General features: G+C 45.1%; 1 protein-coding gene across 4 annotated transcripts in view; it reads left to right on the top strand.

The window, feature by feature from the left end:
- COQ7 (coenzyme Q7, hydroxylase) overlaps positions 1-22,368 on the top strand; it is a 243,798-nt gene that overhangs the window by 84,801 nt on the left and 136,629 nt on the right. For all 4 annotated transcript variants that reach the window (XM_069647136.1, XM_069647138.1, XM_069647137.1 and 1 more), the window contains exons 3-4: positions 17,390-17,504; positions 17,590-17,729. In XM_069647136.1, coding sequence (XP_069503237.1) covers positions 17,390-17,504; positions 17,590-17,729 — 255 coding nt within the window. The remainder of the gene's footprint in view (positions 1-17,389; positions 17,505-17,589; positions 17,730-22,368) is intronic.

Genomic DNA, 22,368 nt, shown 5'->3' with positions numbered 1-22,368 from the left:
CGTGCCTCCGGTAGTGGGATTGCCCCTTGCCCTTATGTAAAGTTAACCACGGTTGACTGCTGCATAGATGGGACTACTGAGCAGGACACGGGGCATCCATCTTTTGTGCCCCCTTTCGACTCCATCTTGGGTAAACAGGCCTCACTGCGATAGTACAGCAATGCTCCGCTCCCCTTTCCACCGCAGCAGCCAAGGACAGAGACACACACAAGGGGCGCAGGGAGCTGGCTGGCCCCCACCCTTGCACTCCCCCTGCGAAGGACAGCTCTGCGCTTCCATTCTCAGGCTGAAGCTGGAGAAAGTTGCAACAATCAATATGCTACAGTTTTCTTCCTCTGAGATCACTGTTCGTCTGAGAACCGGCATGTGAACCAGGATGAGCTAAGCACTTTCTGCTCGATTCACGTGCAAACCACCCACCCCCATTAGAACAATTTATTGCCATCCTGACCCTGCACCCCCTGAAAGGAATTTCTTTCAAGTGCCAGACCCTCGCCTGTGCTGCGAGACACACCCACTACTAACCTTAGGCATTTTTACTACTATATATGTTTTTACTTGTACTAATGAGTTTGAAACCTAGAAGAGATGCGAAACATAGCCTGATTCTTTTACATGCATAATGAAGGGCAAGGCCTTCAATTAAAGCCACGATTGACCCAATTGTACTAACAATAATCATTGTGTAACTTATGTTGAAATGTGACAAGTAGCATAAAATGTTTTAAATAATTTGTTATTTAGTATGTAACATATTAGCTTAGGTAGTGACCACAGTGACCGGACCCTGACCTGCATGGAGCACAAGATGTTTGACGTCCGTCAGCTACTCGGCCAACCAGGAGGAAGATATGCTACCCACACCTACAGCACCACACCGTCTAGCCAATCTGGTCCATTTAGTATTTTTGTTAGAGTTACTTTAACTAATATAAATGTTGGCACTGATGTAAGGAGGGAGAGTTTTTTGGGTTATTTCCTAGCTGGAGAAATAAACCATCCTTTGAACTCTTGCAGCCGGGTCTCAGTGCCTCTTTCCCCGACAAGGGGTTTTGTCTGCTATTTTATTTTTTCTCTCACACGTAGTAAGACGGGGAAAGGCACCTACAACATCAACTTAAAAAAAGTGTTATAGGTAGTTCTTATAGTAATTGTATAGAGCGTGATACCCAGACGCATAACATCAATGCTCAACCCAAACTGCTATCCTTATTGTTAATCAGCAAATTACATGTATCCCAAGAAATGACAAGTAGATGTAAAGAGTACTCCTTATGTATACAAGCTAGTACTCAAACTATGCCAGTATAAACGTTTCCTTATGCATGTCTGTTTTTGGAGCAATGGCCTTACATTTATTCATGTAAATTACCAAATTTTGACACAATTGTTCTGTCTGCTGGTAATCTGTCCTTTCTGATTTACTTTGGAGGATCATAAGCAAATTGTATTCACGTTAATGATTTGTTGCTCAGTCTCCTTAACCATCAGTCGTTTATCCTTCATCATTTTAAAACTTCCTTCCATATAGGATAATACTGGTGCCAGCCCCAGTTGCAGAATCATTCATTCGAATTTTTAGTCCTTTTTTTCGGGACCAGTGTCTGGGTCCCAATCCAAATTGATTTTAATATTTGTATGGAAGGTACAGAGTCTACATGATCTACATCAGATTCCCAACTCTTGTTGGACTTCACAGTGTCAAACGGCTGTTTTATAGAATGCATTTTTCCAAAGAGCTGACGAGAGATATTTCCACGCCGCGTTTTCGAAAACATAAATAATTAGTGATATTCGAGATGCTGTTGCAACATCAGGGTCTGAAATTGATCTCGGAAGAAATTCCCCTTCCGCAAAAAGAACTCCGATTCTAAATGCTTCGGGCAACGTAGCTGGACTAGGTCAGCGCACGCAACGTGCTTGCTCAGAAACGCTGGTAGTGAATGTTATAAGACCGCCAATACGACATCAAAAATCCTTCAATCTGGATTATATGTGTCCTGATGAAAGCCTTAGTCGGATAAACATACATCTTGTCATCTACTCTGACATCACCCACGCTTGGGTCAATACTCTAAGGCTGGAAGCAGGCTCATTTCTGTCGGCACAATTTGAATGGGGACCTTTCTTGAAAAGAAATTTGTATTTAGTCACCCATAAACTACTAACATCATATTTTCTGGTCTAGAACAAGCATTTTTGTGGTATAGAACCAGCCTCTGTCTTGTTGTAATATTTTTGTCATTTGCTGTTGTCTTTTCTATGAATGGGACCCGTGTTGTCCATTTTATTATGTGTTAAATAATAAAACCTAATATATTTTTGTAAATTCCAACCCTATCTTCTTTGTTATTTGCTCCTAAAGATGATAGTTGATTTCCACCCCATGTGAAGTTTAATCTTCAGCCAAGTGCGACGTTAGTAGGTAGCTCGCTGTGGACACTCCGTTCTTCTGACATGTTACACAGTCCTCTCCCAACGAGCCCCTAACAAAAAAGGACACTTTTTATATTTTTTTGCTCGTTTGACAATTTCTCTATTGATATACAAGTATCCACATCTCATGTCAAACAAGAGCAGACTTATTATAACATAACGGTAATAAAATAAAATCAGATAAAATTAGATGCAAGACAATCCGACGTGTTGTATTCTCATTAGAGAGTTTCGATTAATTTATGTCCACTTGTCCCAGAAGATTTCATTTGCCATTGGTATTCACCCAACTAATCTTGCCCCCACCCAGCATTTCTCCCTCCCTCCCTCCCCTCCCCTCCCGTCATCGTTGCCAATTCCAGGTGTCGGTGGGCTTGGGGTGGCATCGGGGGCCCCATCTGTTGTTTCGGCCATGGGCATATTGTGTCAGATTTATGCTTCCAGAATCTCCGCAAAGTGGTGTGCCCTCTCGGGGTTCTGTTTCGCATGTCTGTTGTAGGCTGCCCTTTCGAGCCGGCATGTTTTGGCAAGTTTTTTTTCCATTCTGCAACAGTAGGTGCTGTGCTTGAATTCCAGTAGATCAGAAGTTTCCGTGCTGAGAACTTTGAGGGAGATCACTTTACAGATTAACATGTCTTCGTGCCAGTTTGTGCCATCGTCTCCTAGGATCATCGCGTTCGGGGAGAATGGATTGGCTGTCCCCTCGATATTTACTAGCTTTTGGTGAATTTGTCGTCAGTATGTGGATATAGAGGGGCATGACCAGAGCATGTGCCCCATCTGCCCCGTGATTTTGCAACCTCTACAGCACTGGTTTGTGGGTTGGAGTCCCATCCTATGTAGCTTGTCGTGGGGGGTGTCATATATTCGTTGAAGTATTTTGAACTGAATTTCCCTGTTTTTAAGGTTGAGGGATGTGTTTGGAATGGCCGCAAAGCTTCTTTGGATGTCTGGTGCACTTACAGGGGTTCCCAGATCCTCCGCCCATGCTGCTGTGAGTGCGCTTAGCCTGTGTTGGTTATCCGTTATTGCCATTAAGTAGAAAGTGCAAATGCGTGGGAACACGCCCCTGTTGTGATCCATTGCTTTCTCGCACTGTGTGGGAGGTTGTAGGCGAGATTCAGTTGTGGTGTGGTTGAGGATCGCCACTTGGATGGAATGGTAGTGTAGCCAGTCGCCTGTCCCCAGGCCCAGTATTCTGCGTGCCTGCGGGAAACCCATCAGCACCCCCTCTTCCATTATGTCCATTAGCTTAACGTAGGCCCATGTATCAATTTGGTGGCGGTGTATTGTTTGTGTTACCCCTTATGACAGGATTGAACGAAAGCTGACCCAGGCCGGTGCATCTTTAATCCGTGCTCCTTGCAACGCCCGGAGTTTGTGCCCCCCTACTCACAACTTTGAATGATTCCCATACGATGCCTACTGACTTCACACTTCCCTCATTAATCTTAAAGAATTCCTCCTTGTGTTTCTGCACATGTTCCTTGAACTCTGTGTCTAGTAGAGTCCCCTTCCGTAGTCTCCATGTTGGGATAACCGGTCTAGGTGTGGTTATAACCCACTTCCGTCTTAATGGGGAGTGATCTGACAATACCATCACTTTGTATTCTGCCTCCTCAAATTCCTTTGTGTGTTCCGACACCGTAAAAAGGTAACATAGCCTTATGTAGCCATTATGTGGAGTGGAGTGGTGAGAGTAGTCCTCCGTATGTCCACCAGATTGAATGATTGCAAGAAGGTATTCAGAACTTTTTCAGGTGGGGCAGGTCTCTGAACTAGTCGTCTGACATGTCCAGCACAGTGTTTAGTGTACAATTAAAATCTCCACCCCACAGCAGGACTCCATTCCTGTAAGGACCTTGTCTTGCATATAGTGATCGGAAAAATGTCGTGGTGTCATGGTTGGGTGCATAAGTGTTCACTATGCATATTTCCCTGTTTTCCAGGGTACCATGGATCAATACCATCCTGCCTTCATTGTCAGATTTAGTTTGTAGTATCTTCAGTGAGACTGTTGGGCCTATCCAAATGAGCACTCCCCTGATAAATGCGGAGTATGTGGATCCTACTACCATCCCTCCCCATTTATGGGCTAGCTTGTCTTGTCCGGTCTTAGTGAGGTGCGTCTCTTGTATTAGGGCAATGCCTATCTTGTTCCTACGTAGGTATGTGATTATTCCATCTCTCTTCACATAGTTATTAAGGCCTCGAATGTTCCAGGTAATTTAATACTATTCGCCATTAGGCCTGTATGGTTATGCTCTGCTGGTGCATCCCCACAGATTTTCATTTCTCGTGATCATGTCTCTGTGCATGACCGGTCTCAGTACTACTATGGCAGGCTTTTCCCCAATTCTATTAAACAACTCCCCCTTTCCCCCCATCTATCCCCCCTCAATCCCCCCTCAACTTTAACCACCCAGCTGTGTAATCCATGCTCAGACTAGCCCGCTTCCTCCCATTCTAGTCAACTGACCAAGCGTTCGGTGCCAAATGGGTGGGTACTTTATGGCGTACCCAAACTCTAACGAGGGGGGGGGGGGTTTAGAGGGACACTTTGCCCAGTGCCCCCCCCTTTGAAGACTGTGTCCACACAACATGCATTCCTGCTCCATTTTCACTGTTCGATTACAGCCTCTATTATTCTTATTACAGTTTTGATCTCTGCTCCTGTTTAGCTTGTTACGTTTGCCATTGGGCACTTGCAAGCTCCTCGTCTGTCTTAATAGTGAGGAGTACCTCCCTTGCAAGCAATTTCTCATCAGGCGTAGTTCCTTATCAAGTCTCGTGTTATGCCCAGTCTCTTTCCTATGTTGCCACTTTCGCACTGTCCATCTGAGCAGTGTGTTCTCATTCTGCTCGATCTCTCCTCTGCCTTTGACACTGTCAACCATGCCATCCTGCTCAACCGTCTCCGGGAAAACCTGGGTATCACTGGTCAGGCTATGGCGTGGCTGACCTCTTTCCTTTCAAATCGACCCTCCCAGGTCCAACTGGGGTCCTTCCTCTCCGACATCTTTTTCTCCACCTGTGGTGTCCCCCAGGGATCTAATCTCTCTCCCTGGCTGTTCAACCAGTATCTGGCACTCCTTGCCCACCGCATCGCCGCTCTCTGCCCTAATTTCCAGTGCTATGCGGACGATACCCAGCTCATTTTCAGGCTACCCTCAGCCTCCCCCTCTCCTTCCCTCATCTCTGACTGTCTGTCTGCTATCCAAGAATGGTGTGCCGCCAATGACCTCTGCCTTAATGCCAGTAAGACTGAGATTCTACTCATCGGTACTCCCACTCCCTCTTTCCCTGCAGCTCTCTGGCCTGCCTCCCTTGGCCCCCTCCCTGCTCCTACCTGCAAGGCAAAAAACCTTGGGGTCATCTTCGACTCCACACTCTCCTTCTCTCCTCATATTTCTGACGTCGCCAAGAGGTCACACTACCAGCTGCACCTCCTCAGAGGTATTCTTCCCTTCCTCTCCTTCCCCCAGAAGCTCACTGTCTCCCGAGCCCTGGTTCTCTCGAAGCTGGATTACTGTAACAGCCTCTATCTTAATCTGCCTGCCTCCACTCTCCGCCCTCTGCAACTCATCCAGAACAGAACTGCGAGACTTGTCCTTGGCCTCAAGCCCAGGGACCGTATCTCTCCAGGACTGAAATCTCTACACTGGCTCCCAGTGGCTGCGAGGATAAAGTTCAAAACCCTCTGCATTGTCCACAAGGCCTTCTAGGGCCTGGGTCCTAAATACCTTCAACTCTCTCTTCCCAAATATCTTCCTCCCCGAGCCCTTCGCTCATCCGCCTCCAACTCCCTCATGGTCAGCCGCTTCTCGAAGCAACGAGCTGGGGGTAGATCTCTCTCCGCGGCAGGGGCCTCCCTCTGGAACAGCCTTCCTGCCTCCCTGAAACTTGAGGAGAACCACCTCCGGTTCCGGAAGCACCTCAAAACCTTCCTCTTTGCTTCTGCTTTCTCTCTCCCTCTCCCCTGCTGAACAGCTAATTAATTCTTCACTAAACTGCACTGATCCTGCAACTGGACCACTCTAAACTGCCTTCGGTCCTGGTCCCAGTCACTGATCCCCTGGAACCCCTCTGCACTACGGGACTGTCTCTGTATCCCTACAGCCCCCCCCTTCCCCAGCACTTGTTCTGCACTTACCTTGCACTTGCCACTAGCTGGCCCTTTTTTATTTATTACTTTACGCCACTTACCTTTACTGCACTTCCCCCCCCTCCCCTTCCCCTTGCACTTCTCCCCCCCTCCCGCACCCCTGCACTTGCGCGATCTGAATGACACCTGGCCTAGTAGGATAGTTTGTTTTGTCTCCCCTTGTTCCTACCCTCCCTGCCTCGTCGCGCCTTGAAACACCTGTGTATAGGCGCGTTACAAATACCATATCATATCATGTCATCCAATCTTGCACTTCTACTGGGCTATCAAAAAACAACGCTCGTCCATTATGTAGTATCTTCAGCCTGGCTGGGTAGATTAACATGTACTTCAGCCCTGCCTTTCTCAGTCTTTGGTTGAAATAAATTGGGCCCTCCTTTTCTGTACCTGGAAGGTATAGTGTGGATATATTGCTAGTTTGGCAGAGGTCCTTTGTATGGTTCACCCTGTTTTCTAGATTGCCAGGATCTTCTCTCTATCTTTGTAATTTAGTATTTTGGCAATGATGGGTCTGAGGGGAGTGCCTGGCGGTGGTTTCCTAATTAAGGATCTGTGAGTGCGCTCCACCGTTAATACCTGTGTGAGGTTGCTGGGGCCCAGTTCCTGCAACAGCATATTTTCGACCTAGGTGGTGGTGTCATTTCCCTCCATGCCTTAAGGCAGGCCCAGGATCCTGATGTTGTTCCTGCGCACCCGTCCTACTGCGTCATCAGCTGTGTCTTCGAGTAGATTAACTTTCTGCTATAGTACCTTAATATCCGCTGTTGCTTGGGACACTTCCTTGGTATTGTCCTTCACTTGCACTTCGAGATGCTGCGTACGTTCTTCTAATGTGCGCACATCCTGTCTAAGGAGCCCCACATCCACCATTATTGCATCCATTTTTGCCACCAGAACTGTCTTCAATGCTGCTATGTCTGCTAGAATGTGCTGCTCCCCCTTGTCCAGCTTGTCCACTGCGCATTCGGTCTATTCATTCACCACCCCTCTCATAGGGCTATCTTGTCCTTTGGAAAATGCTTCTATGGTGGTCTGCTTGCCTTTTGGTTTATCACCTTTGGCCGCCATCTTGTGTGTTGGTTCTTCCGTAGCCCCGTCCACCTACAATTGCTCTCTACTTGCTGGGCCTCTGGTGTATTTAAGCACCTTGGCAAGCAGCCGTATAGGCTGAGCTCTCTGTTCCTTGTGCTCCTCCTCTAGTTTGTGCTGTCTGCGTTAGGAGTTGGCTTCCTACCCTCTTCTCCTCTACCATGTTCTGTTTGTGGGTAATCCTTAAGCTTAGGCACCCCTTGCTTCTCGCTTGGGATGTTGTTCTTGTTCTACCCCAGTGCCAGCTTTTACTGTGGCTTCAGTTTTATCTGTTTGGTCACCATCACTCTTTATTATGCTGTGCATAACGATGCCCAGCTTCCCTTGCACTTCCCTGCTTACTTTGCCTCCCGGGTCTTCTCTCGTTCCTTGGTCCCCTGGCTCCTTGCTCGTCTTTACTGCCTACGCCGATCTCAGTTGGCCAGTTTGTGTTGAGCGGAGACTGTGTCTTTACATACTACAGGCTCCTTCTAGCGTATGTGTTAGGCTCCCGCTTGCCTTTGTGATTATGCGTCGCCAATCTTCCTCACTGCTCCCTCGTGCACCTGGGGGGGTACTCTGCTTCACTCCACCCCGCCTACCGCTTCTTGGCCTCTCCGGGCCTCCGGATACGTGAGGTCTCCACTGTTCCGCGTGTGACGGCTCAGCGGCCTTCTGCGTTCTCAGCGAGCAGGGTTCTTCTACCCTCACTCGGTCTACTTCTTTCCCACTCAGGTCTCCAGTTACCTTGGTTCCTTCCCTGAAGTGCTTGCAGGACTATTACGCGCCTCCATCCGGCATCTTACCTCAACCTCTCGTTTGTTCGTGGCACGAGATGTTCGACTTTCCACCCAGTCCTGAAGCTCGTAACCCTTTCCAACTCTTTCTCCACTTCTGCCTTAGTTATTTTACCTGTTCTGCCTTCATAATGTTTGGTTTGGCTTGCTGTTGTTTGCGGATCAATGCCGGATCTAGCAGGAGCTGCAATGAGGCATGTCTTCACTGCATGGTGGTAAGCCTTGCCCCCATGGCCATGTTAGTTGTTAATACCCATTACAGTATAATCGCCTGGATTAATGCCCATTTTAGTAAGCCAAAACAACTTTTCAATTAGTCTCTAGTAGATCCAGATTTAATTTGGTTTCCATATTCCAAATTTTACTACCATAGGCATTTATCAGGGAGATTTTATCCTCCACTTCCTTAATTGCTGCCATGAGGCTACTCCACCCTGGCATTAATCGAAGCAATAAAGGCCTTTTGTGTTATAAATATTTAGCTTCTTGTTAAATTTCGATGTTGTTGCCTGCTGTGCCGATTCACAAGATCTCCTCACCTCCCCCAGAGGGGAGCAGTTCCTTGTGAGGCTAGGAACCGCTACGCAACATTACCTAATAGGGGTGGCAGTAAGTGGGACCTCACAGGGAAAGACTCCACTCTTGGGGACAAGGACTTCCGTTCCATCAACGAACTCACTAATCCCTTATATGAACAACCACTAGGACCATCAGAACTTCCTGAGAACCATCCTAAAGAAGTCACTGTTATTGTAACATCATATCAAATAACTAACAGTAGGACAGTGGTTGGAAGCCAACCATACTGGGACGAAGATCGATTAACAAAGAACACTTAAGCAAGCGAGACAAACCACTACAGGTCTGTGCTGGGTGGGACCCAGCACTTCCCAATAAAAAGGAAACGAGGACCAGCGTACAATGTTGGTGGAGCCCGGGAGTTGCAAACCTGGCGAGTGCGAGAAAACAAGAGTATGGGAGGTCTGCAGTCGAGAGGATGGTTGCAACTAAGAAGGAACAGGGAAGGAGACCCAGAGAGGGCAAGAAGCCAATCAAAGAACGTCAAGGCAGTGGCGTGATGCAGAGAAGGTGGACGCCTAGCCTTTAAACAATGCAGAGACCGTTGTGAAAGGCGCTCCCCCCGGAGCCACGCACTGGAGCAGGAGCAAAGACGAGATGCTGGAAGTGTTCGAGCTACGAGAGAGAGCCCGACTCCACAGGAAAAACTGGTGATGCCAATCTGGCAGAACAAGGGTAACGGGGGCGGCGGGAGACCCGGGAGGGGAACAGGGAAGGAAACAGCCAACCGGACTCCTCATACTCCTAGGTGTTGTGAAAACCTTAAAGAAAGTGCTGAGTACAAAGTGTCTCATCCCATTCATGCCAGTGGTTGTGACTACTTTAAGGAAAGTAAAGAAACCTCTGAAATACAGTCCATTCAGCCCAGGACGTGGTTGAAACCTAAACCAAGGGTTGAAAGTAAGTGAGACTACAAGAATTCCAAAGCCTGTCCAGGAGAAGGGACTTGTTCTCCCAGACCTCCTTTTTCTTTTGATATTTAATTAGTGGTTGGGTCTGCACAGGATAGCATTGTGGACAGAGTACGGATCCTTGGTTTTGGACTACACTATCGGTAGTGTAGTCCAAAACCAAGGATCCGATGAGCACACTAGTACATTTTGTGCTAGGTACGCCAAACCCTTTTGATAGGGATAGATGGGCCTTTTCTCTCTCATTTAAATAAAAAGAATGTGTAAGAATGCCACCATTTGGTCCCCCACCTTCTTCTGACCTACCACACTGCTCAATTTCTGATCAAAATATAAGCCCCATATACACTAACAGTTTTACCCGTTCAAGCGTCCAGAAACCAAAGAACCATGCTCTTTCTTTTTAACATTAGATCAGAGGATCATTGATTTAGTTCGCATTTGATTTATTCATAGATCGTTCTCTTAACGAAACAAGATTCGGGAATCAAGTGCTGCTGTAGAACTCTGGGATAGAGTCTAAAATAACATCATCCGCTCAGGAAAAGAACTCTGGTTATTCCCTTACCTTATTGAATGGGTGAGGAGAGGGGGAGAAAAAAACACTATTTTAAGCATTTATGGTTCACTTCACTGCCTGTCCGATGCAGAGTCTCCCATTGTGAAGGACAATCGGTCTTAATAATCTGTTTCAAATTCCCACATAACTCATATCGTCTTTCTGTTATTACTATTGAGCACATTTGAAAAGTCAAATACAGCATATTTTAGTTCTTTTTACTCTAGACTCACTGTTTGCTTAATAATATAGTGCCATGTAGTTAACGGAAGAGCTTGCTTTTACAAAGCCCATCTTGGACCAAGGGATAAGTCTTGGTTGTTGCCCATGATGCATTTCCCTCCAATATGAAAGAGTGTTATTAATCTATAATATCCAGGGTCTACAAAAGCACCCTTATTATGAATGGAGAATAAGATGCTCCTGAGCCGCGACTACAGGGTCTCGTGGAACCTTGCAAGTTAAAGTAGCAAAGCCCACATCCCAGCGGTTTGGTTTCATAACTTCTTTCAACGTTCCGTCTGGGAATGGAGCACAGAAGAATTTCATCTGGTTTAATAGATCAATCATATCCTGTATATTAAGTTCCAGTGATCTAGTGTTCTGGTTTGGATGGAAACTTAAGGCCATCTGGGGTGTCATTGCATCCTACAGAAGTGCACATTATTATATCCCTACATTTAGCTTAAAAAATAGTATGGGCGTCATTGTCCAACTTCACATCAGTAGAACTGTCCACAAAGGCCCCATCTATATATTTGTAGTAAAATGCGGAAAAAACTGTTAGTGGAATGGAACCCAGTGAAAGTGGCTTGCGAGGAAAAGGGGCAGTTCTGCATATCTCGGCTGTGTGCCCAGCACTACAAATAGGGGGTCTATCGGATACTTTTACTAGCTAAAAGGCCACTTTTACTTCCTAGAAATAAGTAGATGCTCCCAAAAAATAAAAATAGGGAGCAAGAATACACCCAACAAAAAATAAGAAACAGCCACATAGGATTTTGTGCCGCTGCTTTCATCCACACAGCTCCCTGGATATGTTTGGACTAGTGTAGTGTAGGGATGTAACGGTATAACGGTATACCGTTAAAGATACCGTGAACCACTTAATTTAACAATAATAACCGTCACATTGTTTATACCGTTCATACCGTTAAGTGTGCTTTTCAATCTGATTTGGAAAGGCTGCAGTAAGCAAGTGCTGCGCAGTCTTGGTCTTGCACTGTTGGATGTGCCGTCTGCCAAGTAGTTTCAGTTAGAGCAGTTTTTAATGCCATTCCATTAAACAACACATGCTTGACACAAAATCAATATGTTAGCAATAGGAAGAATAGATACAGTGCCAAGAAGGAAAAGGGTTTACTTTGGGGTGGTGGTTTTGGGGTTTATATATTTATAATGGATAATGTTCTCTAAACATATGGCAACGGGGGATTTCCCTGGTTCTATCATTGAATTTACATATAATAAGTCACACTGCGAAATTCACTGATCTGTCGGTATTCCCTGCTGCCATACCAAAGGGTAACATGTCCGTGATTACTGAACACCTTTTGGCCCGCAAGTAAACTAAAGGCTGTAACGTAAAGAGATAGTGCGTGTGTATGCGCACAAGCGTATACTACCATCAGCCTCCATTGATCTGTGGCATGCAGGTTATCAAGATGGCAACATGTTCATCTTCACCAGTAGCCAGTGGGGGAGCAAAAAGCCTAAATGACCACTTAAGAAAAGCTATTCAGTTTGCTTTGCCAGTTGCAGCAGGCCCACCCCCCCTCTCCACACGTGTGTTTGTGTTTGGTGAAAGCAAGGCATTTCAGTGGAAAGTATGTTGAAAAGCCCAATTCTGGCCCTGGGTGCCTGGTTTTGTTTGTGATGATAAATCTGTCAATGTATGACCTTTTAGAAAATATTTGTTAAGATTAGTTAACTCCACCTGCTATACCGCGATAACCATGATATACCGTAATTTGGCAAGAAGGTTATCATACCGTCATAAAACTAATACCGTGACACCCCTAGTGTAGTGTACATAGTTCCACAGAAAGAAACTACTATTGTGATACAGAGGTAAACATGCAACTTTTTATGTGCATGAATAACTGGTTGTGTGAGATATTATCGCATTTTGAAACTGAACACCAAAAACTGATTTATTTCGGTTGTTTTTGGTCTAGTTTTCAAAATGCCATAGTATCACGTTTCACCCCTCCCCCCAACCTCCGAACTCCCCTTCCATGCACCGTCCCAACCTCCTGTCAGGCACCACACTTTCCGTCACACTTGCACCATTCATTAAATGTTTTTAATAAACTTGAACGCGCGCCCCTGCCCCCTCCCATTCCCACGACATACATTCACCCACCTCTTCCTCACATACATGTACACACTCAAACACTTACCTTGCTTCCACTGTGTCCCTCGCACTCGTGTGCGTCTCATGCAGCAACTGTCATTCCCAAAATGGCTGCGCACTGTGCAGAGGACAGCATTGATGGAGCAAGGTAAGTGCGTGTGGGGGCTGGAGGGGGCGAGTGTAGATCGTTTTAGGTGGGAGAGAGGGGATTTAGGAACGATTTTGGAAAGACTGAACCATCTGTTTATTCAGTCTCTCTAAATCTATCTTTTTTTCTGTTTCATGCAAAGAAATGAATTATTACTACAAAATGGTTACATGTGATTTCACCGAATGAAAAAACAAATGACGTTTTAACTAATAGAAAACAACTAAAACCAAAATATATTTCTTTTTCGTTGTTTTTGAGGTGATTCCTCCCTAAAGCCCCCCCTTTTTTCTAATACTTTCGCTCCACCCCAAAACCACTATTCCCACTTCCAACCCCATTTTGTTTTTTCCAAAATTACTTATTTTTGTTTTCCTTGTTTTTTCATTCGTTTAAATGTCATTATTTGTTTCTCTTCGATATAATCACTGCATACCCTACAAAACATTCAGTTTTCCAACATTTTTTTTACTTGCTTATGAAATAATCCCATTGGGAATTGGATTTACCTTTTTACTCCATAACAAATCGGTTTACTCCCAAATAGGAAGTAAAATACTGCCACATCAAAATCATATCTGGAGCACTGTTCTTAGGTTTTATATTTTTTCTTTATTTTTATATTTTTGTTATTTAAGGTATTTTATTGCATGTATCCTCCAATTTGAATTAGACCGAACTGGCAACTGCATGTCCTTTTTTTTCAAATCTATTTTGACCAATTCCAGCCCTTCTACTACCCGGGAGTGACCATAGAGTCGAGCTTGTCCTCAAAGATCTAAACTTTATGTATAGTTCAAAATCTACATCAACATCATCTGTAAAACTGATTGAACATGGTTTTACCTATTTCTAACTGGGATAACTACCAGTCGATAGTTTCATATCACTCTAAAACGATCTATCAGACAGATCTAATATCCACGGCCTCTGGTTTATGGTGTAAAATTGGTTCATCTATGAACCGGAATTGTAATGTTCGTGGAATGTTCGTATTCTACAGGTAAGGAAGCATATTAATAGGAAGACAAAAGAACTTTAGTTGGTACATAGATCTTTTGCCATAATATTAAGATATACCTCTGTCTCTGGGCGTAAGTTGAAGTCTCCATGCGGCCAAACTTAAATAACCAGCCAAAATGAAAGCACATTCCAGATCTTTAAACGTGGAAGTAATGTTAAACTGTTCATCCGATATCTAGCATGGCGAAGATCAATCCAACATCTTTATCTGATAAACATAAGAAATTTCAACCTACAACCATTTTCTGTACAATAATACTGACACGTTTAGATTTGCTAGTATAACTATTAATGAATTATTCCGTATCCCACTCTCTTCCCAATTTACTTGGTTCACATTGAGTAAGTTGTGCCTCCTTAAACAGTGCAATATCCACTGTGCTATCTTTTAGAAATGGGGAATGTTATTTATGCTTCATTACATTATTTAAGACATACTTCCAAGAGACTTTAGTTTTGGCTAGTAAGTGGCCCTTCAGCGCCACCTATAAGCCAAAACCTTTGCATTGGAGTATATTTGGGGGCGAGGCGGAAGGGGGGGAGATGCCATGTGAGGAGGGATACACATTTTGTAGGTGTTTGGTTATTTGCCCACCCATTGACTACCCATGTCCATACTAATTCCTATGGACATTTCTGGGCAGTACCTGGCCTCCCTGCCTAAAACACCTCCTCCTGGGATTTCTCTGAGCTATCTTTATCAAGCAATAACAAAACTTTGGGCTTCCAATATTATTTCCAGGCTGTCTGCTGAGTTATTGGCTTAATTGCTACTGTACATTGTGCTACTGGTTCAATAAAAATGTCTTAATCGAGTGCGCCTTCAGCCCCTTGATTTAGATCTGTTCCTTGCGCTGAAGTCCTGTTAAAAACTAAAGCCAACTGTTTTATCTGACTACTCACTTTTGACATGGAGCAGTATATAATGTAAAGCAATGTCATTTTATTCGACTTTTAAATAAGGCATACTCACCACCTTAAAATGTGCTGATCCAATTTTCTGGGAGCACGAACACTTTATGATTGCATATGAACAGCTTTAAACCAAGCTGTACCTATTGCACACCATAATTCCATTTTATTGAGTGAATGTCTTCTTTACATGTAGCTATTTATTAAGTGGCCATCACATTGTTTCTCGATATATACGCTGTTTCCAATCTATGAATATCTTTGGTAATTATTGGGCCAAACTTTTCATGGACGATGGGTGAGAAAAGCCACTATATTGATTTTCAATTGAGAATTATTAATTTGTAACTAGGGTTTACTGTGCTAACTGGGGCATTTCAACAGTAGCAGCTTTCCAAAGGGAAATACTTCCATGTTTTTGATTATAGTTCAATGTGTTTTGTGTGTTGTGCACCTCCTTCCTGGTTTCTCAAAGCTGACACACACATTCTCTGTGCGTGCTATTCGAGCACCCACATGTGATTTTCTTTCATTTCCCATAATCTTTTCTAAAATGTTTACAGCTATGTTTTAGAAACTGGAGTCAGAGGCTTGAGATGAAGAGTTGATAGGGGCTAATCGCAATATACCAACCTAAGCATTGGTTTGCAAATGGGGACAAATGCATGTTTTCTTGAAGTATGTTGGAGCTCACTGATAACATTGCAGTCCCAGATCAAATTAACTCTCCAGACGAGGCACGAATCTCAGATCTCCTGTGGCAAGGTGAGAGAAGGCCATCTAGTCCTGTTTTTTGCTTGGATTTCTGGGACTTGTTTACCTTCATTTCAAATGGCAAAGAAAAAACATCAAACCCCAGAATCCAAAGGGAACAAACCAACAATGGACATCCTTTTCACGAATTGCCACTTAAAGCTTGCGAGCTCTGGAATAACAAGTTTGAAAAATTGGCAGAGTACTGAGATAAAGGACTTAGGATATGATTTTCCAAAGGCGTTTACGTTTTTGCAATTAGGTGCCGCTTAACGTGCCGCCTATAAACTATTGGCATGGGAAGTGACGGTAGGAAAGAGATGGGCTTTGAGTGGGGGATACATGTTCTGTTCGTATTGTTTAGATTTCGATCCACCCGTTGGCCAAACCAGGCCATGCTAGTCCCTATGCCCATTCTCAGCCACTATATGCCACTGCCCATCTAACACCCTTGCCCCATCTAAAACACCCTTGACCTCTCTTTGAGCAAGCTCTGTGCTTTTTGGGGCAATCCTGTGTTCTTTCGAAGCAGTCTTCTGTAAGGTAATTTGCAACTATAAACCAGCTCCAGGTGTAATAAAAATGTTTCTGCCAAGTGTGCCTTCAGGTACTTCATATTTACTCCCTATGTCTGCTTTTCCTTGCACTGAATTCCTATTAATTACATGCATTGGCAAAGCCAATTGTTTTAGCTCTTGCATAGGCATTAGATAGGCATTTGTAAGGCGCTGTCATATTACACCAAGGAGATAACACCACATACCAGCTGTTGCCATCTTGTGGGCAGATAGTATCATTATGACAGTGCCTGGACATTTCCTTTTACATGCATACATAAAATACCAAACTGTTTGCTTTACCAGTGCTCGTCGTGTTTTAGTCCAGAGAAATTCAAAGAATATACTAAAATACCACAGACTGACAGAAGGTGACATAAGAATGGGGACTTGATCATCAAAAATGTAGGCACTAAAACTCACTGCAACATGATAGTGTTAACTATATACAATGAAGAAAAATGTACTGTTTGCTCTTAAAATTGCCCCTTTTTACCTAGCTTTATAAAATGAGATTAAGAAGGACAGATTGTAGAAATAGCAGTGACAACATTATTAAAACTACTGAGGAATGGGTAAGCTTATTCTTGCAAATTGGCTGAAGTAATGCAGCATACTGAGGACCTGCCCACCAGGACAAGCCATGTTGATATAGTACACCAAATAGATCACTGTAAGAGTGAACAGGAAATTAAGCAAGATGCCAGCAAATAGAGAATTTTAGTACTTCTATATCCTCTTAGATTATTAAAACAGTACACATCGGAAATTCTAAACAAAGCCTAGGAAACCAGTGTACATTGATAACTTTACAGTTCCTAATCATTTTTTCCTGCTCTGCTCTGTTTGTGATCAAGATCAGTTTCCCTTTAATCTTAGTCTTACAGGAAGCATGAGACCTTTCGCAGTATCTATCGGTCGCAGCGGGTGAAAAGTCACTTCATTGCAAGGTGCCAACAGTACCTCCACGCCTCAAGTAATTTCTGTTTTTCTACTTCCTCCTTAACTGTGGCACTCAACCTATTTCAAATTGCCGTCTTTCTCGCTGCTTCACACTGCAGAGCCTCTTTCTCATGAACTCAATGCTTTGATGTTGCGTCTCAATCTTCTCATTTTTTGCCTTAGCAAATGTGGGATCAAGAAAAAGAACACTTGACCAAATTTAAGGAATTAATGATTGCCCATCGTGTTCGGCCAACAGTCCTCCTGCCTGTGTGGAACGTTGCAGGCTTCATGCTAGGTATGGTTTTCTAACGTAAAGAAAATGCTGCGTTTGTGTTGATTTTAGATGTATATTAATCCATTAATCTTTTGAACATTTCCAGGTGCTGGAACTGCATTACTTGGCAAAGAAGGTGCGATGGCTTGCACTGTAGCAGTAGAAGAAAGTATTTCGCAACACTATAACAACCAAATCCGAACACTTATGGAAGAGGACCCAGAAATATACAAAGAATTACTACAGGTATTGAACTTATTTCTTGTTTGTTTTGAAGCAGCATTTTGTCTGAGAAACCAGTCTCTCAAAATAATTTTCAAATTTCAGCAAAGACAATGATTGCTTTATTGTCTTGCAAAACAATGAACAGAAAAACCCGTTTCCTTTCCTTGGGCGGACAGGGACAAAATGTGTAAGGGATCTCTGAGTGTCAACCTTACCTCAGAGGGGATAGTGGTGTTAGGCTTTTTTAACTAATTGAAATGGGGAGAGATATAGGTAGGAAAGAGGATGAATTGTTTTTTCTGTGTTATTGGCGGTTTGTCTATTTTTTAAGATTCTATGACAAGACCGGAGGCGAGCATTATGCTTATTCTTCTTTAATTCTGCTTAACAGCTTTTCAAATCTTCACTTTTAATTTATTTATTTTTAAAGTGGCCAACTGGCACTAGATAAAAAGACAACAAAATACATTGAAATCACAGAAGTGTATCAACTACATTTCCCATGAGTCTCTGGTTCCCTGGTAGTCCTAGCCTCCATCCTATCCTCAAATGAGATGCACTCCCTTGGTATAAATGTCTTTCTGACAAGGTGCCTTCCTCTTCTTTTTTGCTGCTTTCGACAGCTAAGTACCCTATTACTCTATTTACTACTTTGAGTAGACTATATTTATAAACAATTGTTAGAAGAGCAGCGTATCCGCCGCGGCACTTACGGCAGCCTTGTAACCGGATGTATTATATTTAATTTATGGATATTAGCGTCATGATTATTCAGAGTTTGAAAATGTAAAGCTCATACATTTAAATAATTGCGAACGCGGTTACGGGTTTCTTTATACGTTATTTTGGGCCCGCAGGCGATCTCGCTTGCATCGGGGCCTCAGAAGGCATCACGTGAAAGCGGACGTTCCCGCGGCCTGTGGCGGTTTCTACAGCCTGACAGGAACATCTCCCCGCATTGAAAGAGATTGCGCATGCGCATTAGGCTCTGTTTCCATACACTTCACTCGCAATCAGAACAAACGTACGGCTGCACCGGAGAGCATTACACGGCCCATTAAAACATATCTCCTCAATATTTTGCAGCGTTTCCACTAATCTAAAGAGGCTGAACCCGATTTAGGGTTGAAAAAAAAAAAAAAGAATTTGCGGAAACGTGTGACCTACATTTGGAATACACACAGGTCAACACAGCAGACCTACAGAGCCTGCAGCTGCTTTTCCCTTCTAACAGAAGTGGCCTCTGACAGACCAGAGGAATACTGGTGTGACTACAGCAACCAGGAACCTGAGCCCCTCGAAGAGGAAATCGACCTCTCACAGAGCTTCAAGAGAGTGCTGGGTGACTCTCTAATAAAAGCAGTGGCCCAGGGAATGCAGCCTATACAGGACAGACTACATGTCCTGGAGGAGATTTTGGGCAGCAGAGCTGGCACACAAAATGACCCAGGTGAGGGGACCTCCACTAGACAGCCTCTAGACGATACACCAAAGTGGAGTAAGGTTGCCCGGAAGAGGAAACGCTCTTCTACCCCGCCGGGCACTGATATGGGCAAGGATGAAAGGCCCCAGGAGGCAGCTGATGCGTTCAAGAGACTAAAGGACGCCTTCTTGTCAAAGACATCAGCGGTGCCCAGCCTCGTATCCCCTACCCCAGGGGCTGATAATCCAGGGCATGCTCTCTCTTCCTCGGAAGAATATGACCAAGAGGAAGGTCAGGACGAGGACAACAGCCTCGACGAGGAGGAGAGTAGAGAGCCAGTAATAGAAGCCAGCTCAGTGGAAGGTACCCTGGAGGACACATCAGGCATGTTTGAGCCAGAGGCGATAAGACACCCCAGATCCACAGAGTGGACCCCGTCTCCCAGAGTGGCGATTTATGTCTCAGAGAATCACGAGACCTTTAGACAAGGAGACCAGATTTCTCCTTAGAGCAAAATGCCCAAGACCCAAACTCTCGAACAAAGTGGCCGAGAAACCAGAGATGGATCCAAAAATGCTGACCTTCATAACGAAGGCTAACAAGGATGCTCGGAGAGGCATGGATAGGGCATGGAAGTCTTGTCAAGACAAGATTCTTGATCTGGCAGGACCCATTGCTAAGATCATGGACCTGGCTGAGAGGTCCAAGGACACTGGCGAGCCAGTGGACCCCTTGATTCTGGCAGGAACGGCTCAGAGAGCCATCTGCCTGCTCGGAAACGCGAATAGCGCAATATCGGCAGAGAGGAGAAGATCTGTTATTGAAGATCGATAACAAGCTGGGAGACCTAGCTTCCTATGAAGCGGGTGAGGGTGCCTTAGGCCTACTATTTGGCAACACGTTTGTCAAGGAGATGAATACATTTGTGGGGACCTACAGGGCGCTGGAAAAAGCGCAATCCTCCATAAGGAAAGTCTTTCCCAGTCGGGTTTTTGCAGGGACCGGCCTTTTAGAGGTAGTTCGTCCAGCCGCTATAACGCCAACAGGGGACCTCAGGGCCCGAGGGCCCAGTACTGGTAATCCAGACAACAAGATTCCTTCTTCCTCCAATAGAGGTAGAGGATTCAGGGGACGCCGAGGCAGAGGATACTACAGGCAGAACAATCCCACAGGTGAGAGAGAATTCAGTTATATACCCCCCCCAGTCGGCGGGAGAACCCTGCTTTTCATGCACAATTGGCACGAGCTTTCGTCAGACGCTTGGGTACTGCAAACTGCGCAAGGGCTCCATCTAGATTTCATAGCAGAGCCACAGCAAATACCACCCCCCCACGCATACAGATTCCCTTAGCAGAGAAGCAGCTTCTAGATGCAGAGATTCGTGACTTAGCGCGCAAACAAGCCATAGAGAGAGCCCAGGCCCGCTGTACAGGTTTCCTCAGCAACATATTCCAGGTCCATCGAAAAGGAAAAGTGCATCCAGTTATCAACCTAAAAGAGCTAAACAGCTGGCTCATATACAGACATTTCAAGATGGAGGGAATCCATCTCCTCTCAGACCTCCTCAGAAAAGACGTTTGGTTAGGACGCCTACCTCACAATACCCATAGCGGCGCAGTTCCGAACCTACTTGCAGTTCGAATGGGAGGGAGAGATCTGGCAGTTCAAAACTCTTCCTTTCGGACTAGCCTCAGACCCCTGGGCCTTTACGAAACTCTTGAGGCCTCTAGTGACAGCTCTGAGGAACCAGAGTATTTGGATGATCATCTACCTGACGACATCCTATTCATGGCAGAAGACAGGGAGAGATTGCAGAGCCAAGTATAATACGCAACATCCCTCATAGCAGGACTAGTATTTCTGGTCAGCACCGAGAAATCAGTATTGACTCCCTCCAGAAGAATAGAATTCTTAGGCTTCACTCTAGACATCAGGAAGGCCACATTGGAACTCCCGTCCATCAAGATAAGAGCGATAAAGAAGGACCTGAGATCAGCTCTGAGGAAAACGGTTATATCGCTTTGGAATCTAGCCAGAATTGTTGGGCAGCCTCCATCCAAGCGATCTTCCCCGGTCCCTTGCACTACCGGGCCCTACAGAGGCTCAAAATCAAATATCTACAGGAGGGCTGGAGATACCATCGGTTAGTACCGTTGGACGGGGCCAGCAGGACAGAACTCAGATGGTGGCTTCACAATATGGAAGCCTGGAAAGGCGGCGCCATATTTGGAGACCTTCCAGAGCTCAGCATAGAATCCGATGCTAGCAGATCAGGATGGGGAGCCAGGTGCGGAAGCACAGAAACAAAAGGAAAATGGTCCCAGGAAGAGTTAGCCCTGCACACACATCAATTGCCTGGAAATATTAGCTGGTTCCTTCGCAGTCAGAGTCTTCACGAAAGACAGAGCAAGATGTTGTATCCTCTTGAGGATGGACAACATATCGGCCGTGAGGTATATCAACAAGTTAGGGGCACAAAATCTAAAATGCTAGCAGAATTAGCCAAGGATTTCTGGCACTCGTGTTTGGAGAGGGAAATAGAAGTCAGAGCCGAGTATCTTCCGGGAGTGAGGAACACAGTAGCAGTCTGGACCTCCCGATATTTAGTAGATTCTAGCGACTGGACTCTACACTGTTCAGTCTACGGCAAGCTACAACAAAGGTGGGGGGCCCCTGCATACAGATCTATTCGCCTCCAGGCTGAATGCGTGACTACCCATTTACTTCAGCTGGAGGCTGGATCCGGGAGCAAAAGGCACGGACGCCTTCCTTCACTACTGGGGGGGTTCACAAACATTATGCATTTCCCCCAGTCGCGATGCTGGCGAGGGCACTAGCCAAGGTGCACAGAGACAGAGCGGAGGTGGTCATAGTGACACCGGAATGGAGATCGCAAGCGTGGTTTCCAGTTCTGATGGAACTTTCCACGGATTTCCCCCAGAGGATTTCTCACAGGCAGGATCTATTATTAGATCCGACAGGAGCTCCTCACCCACTGATTCAGAACCAGACACTAACCCTCATAGCCTAAAGAGTTTCAGGTGCAGATGGTGCTTGCCGGGACTTTCAGAGGAAGCTACAGAGCTTATCAGGGGGTCATGGGCCCCCTCCACTATCGGGAGCTATAATTCCGCATGGCAAGCATGGGATTTATGGTGCAGTGAGGAGTCTTTCTCCCATTTCAGCCCCTATAGTGCAGGTAGTGAATTTTTTAGCATCCCTGACCTCCGAAGGGAG

The sequence above is a fragment of the Ambystoma mexicanum genome, chromosome 2q, assembly GCF_040938575.1.
Source record: "Ambystoma mexicanum isolate Mex_15411 chromosome 2q, UKY_AmexF1_1, whole genome shotgun sequence".
Lineage (NCBI taxonomy): Eukaryota > Metazoa > Chordata > Amphibia > Caudata > Ambystomatidae > Ambystoma > Ambystoma mexicanum.
The sequence above is the reverse complement of the archived record's forward strand: the minus strand, read 5'-3'. Positions and strand labels throughout refer to the sequence as shown.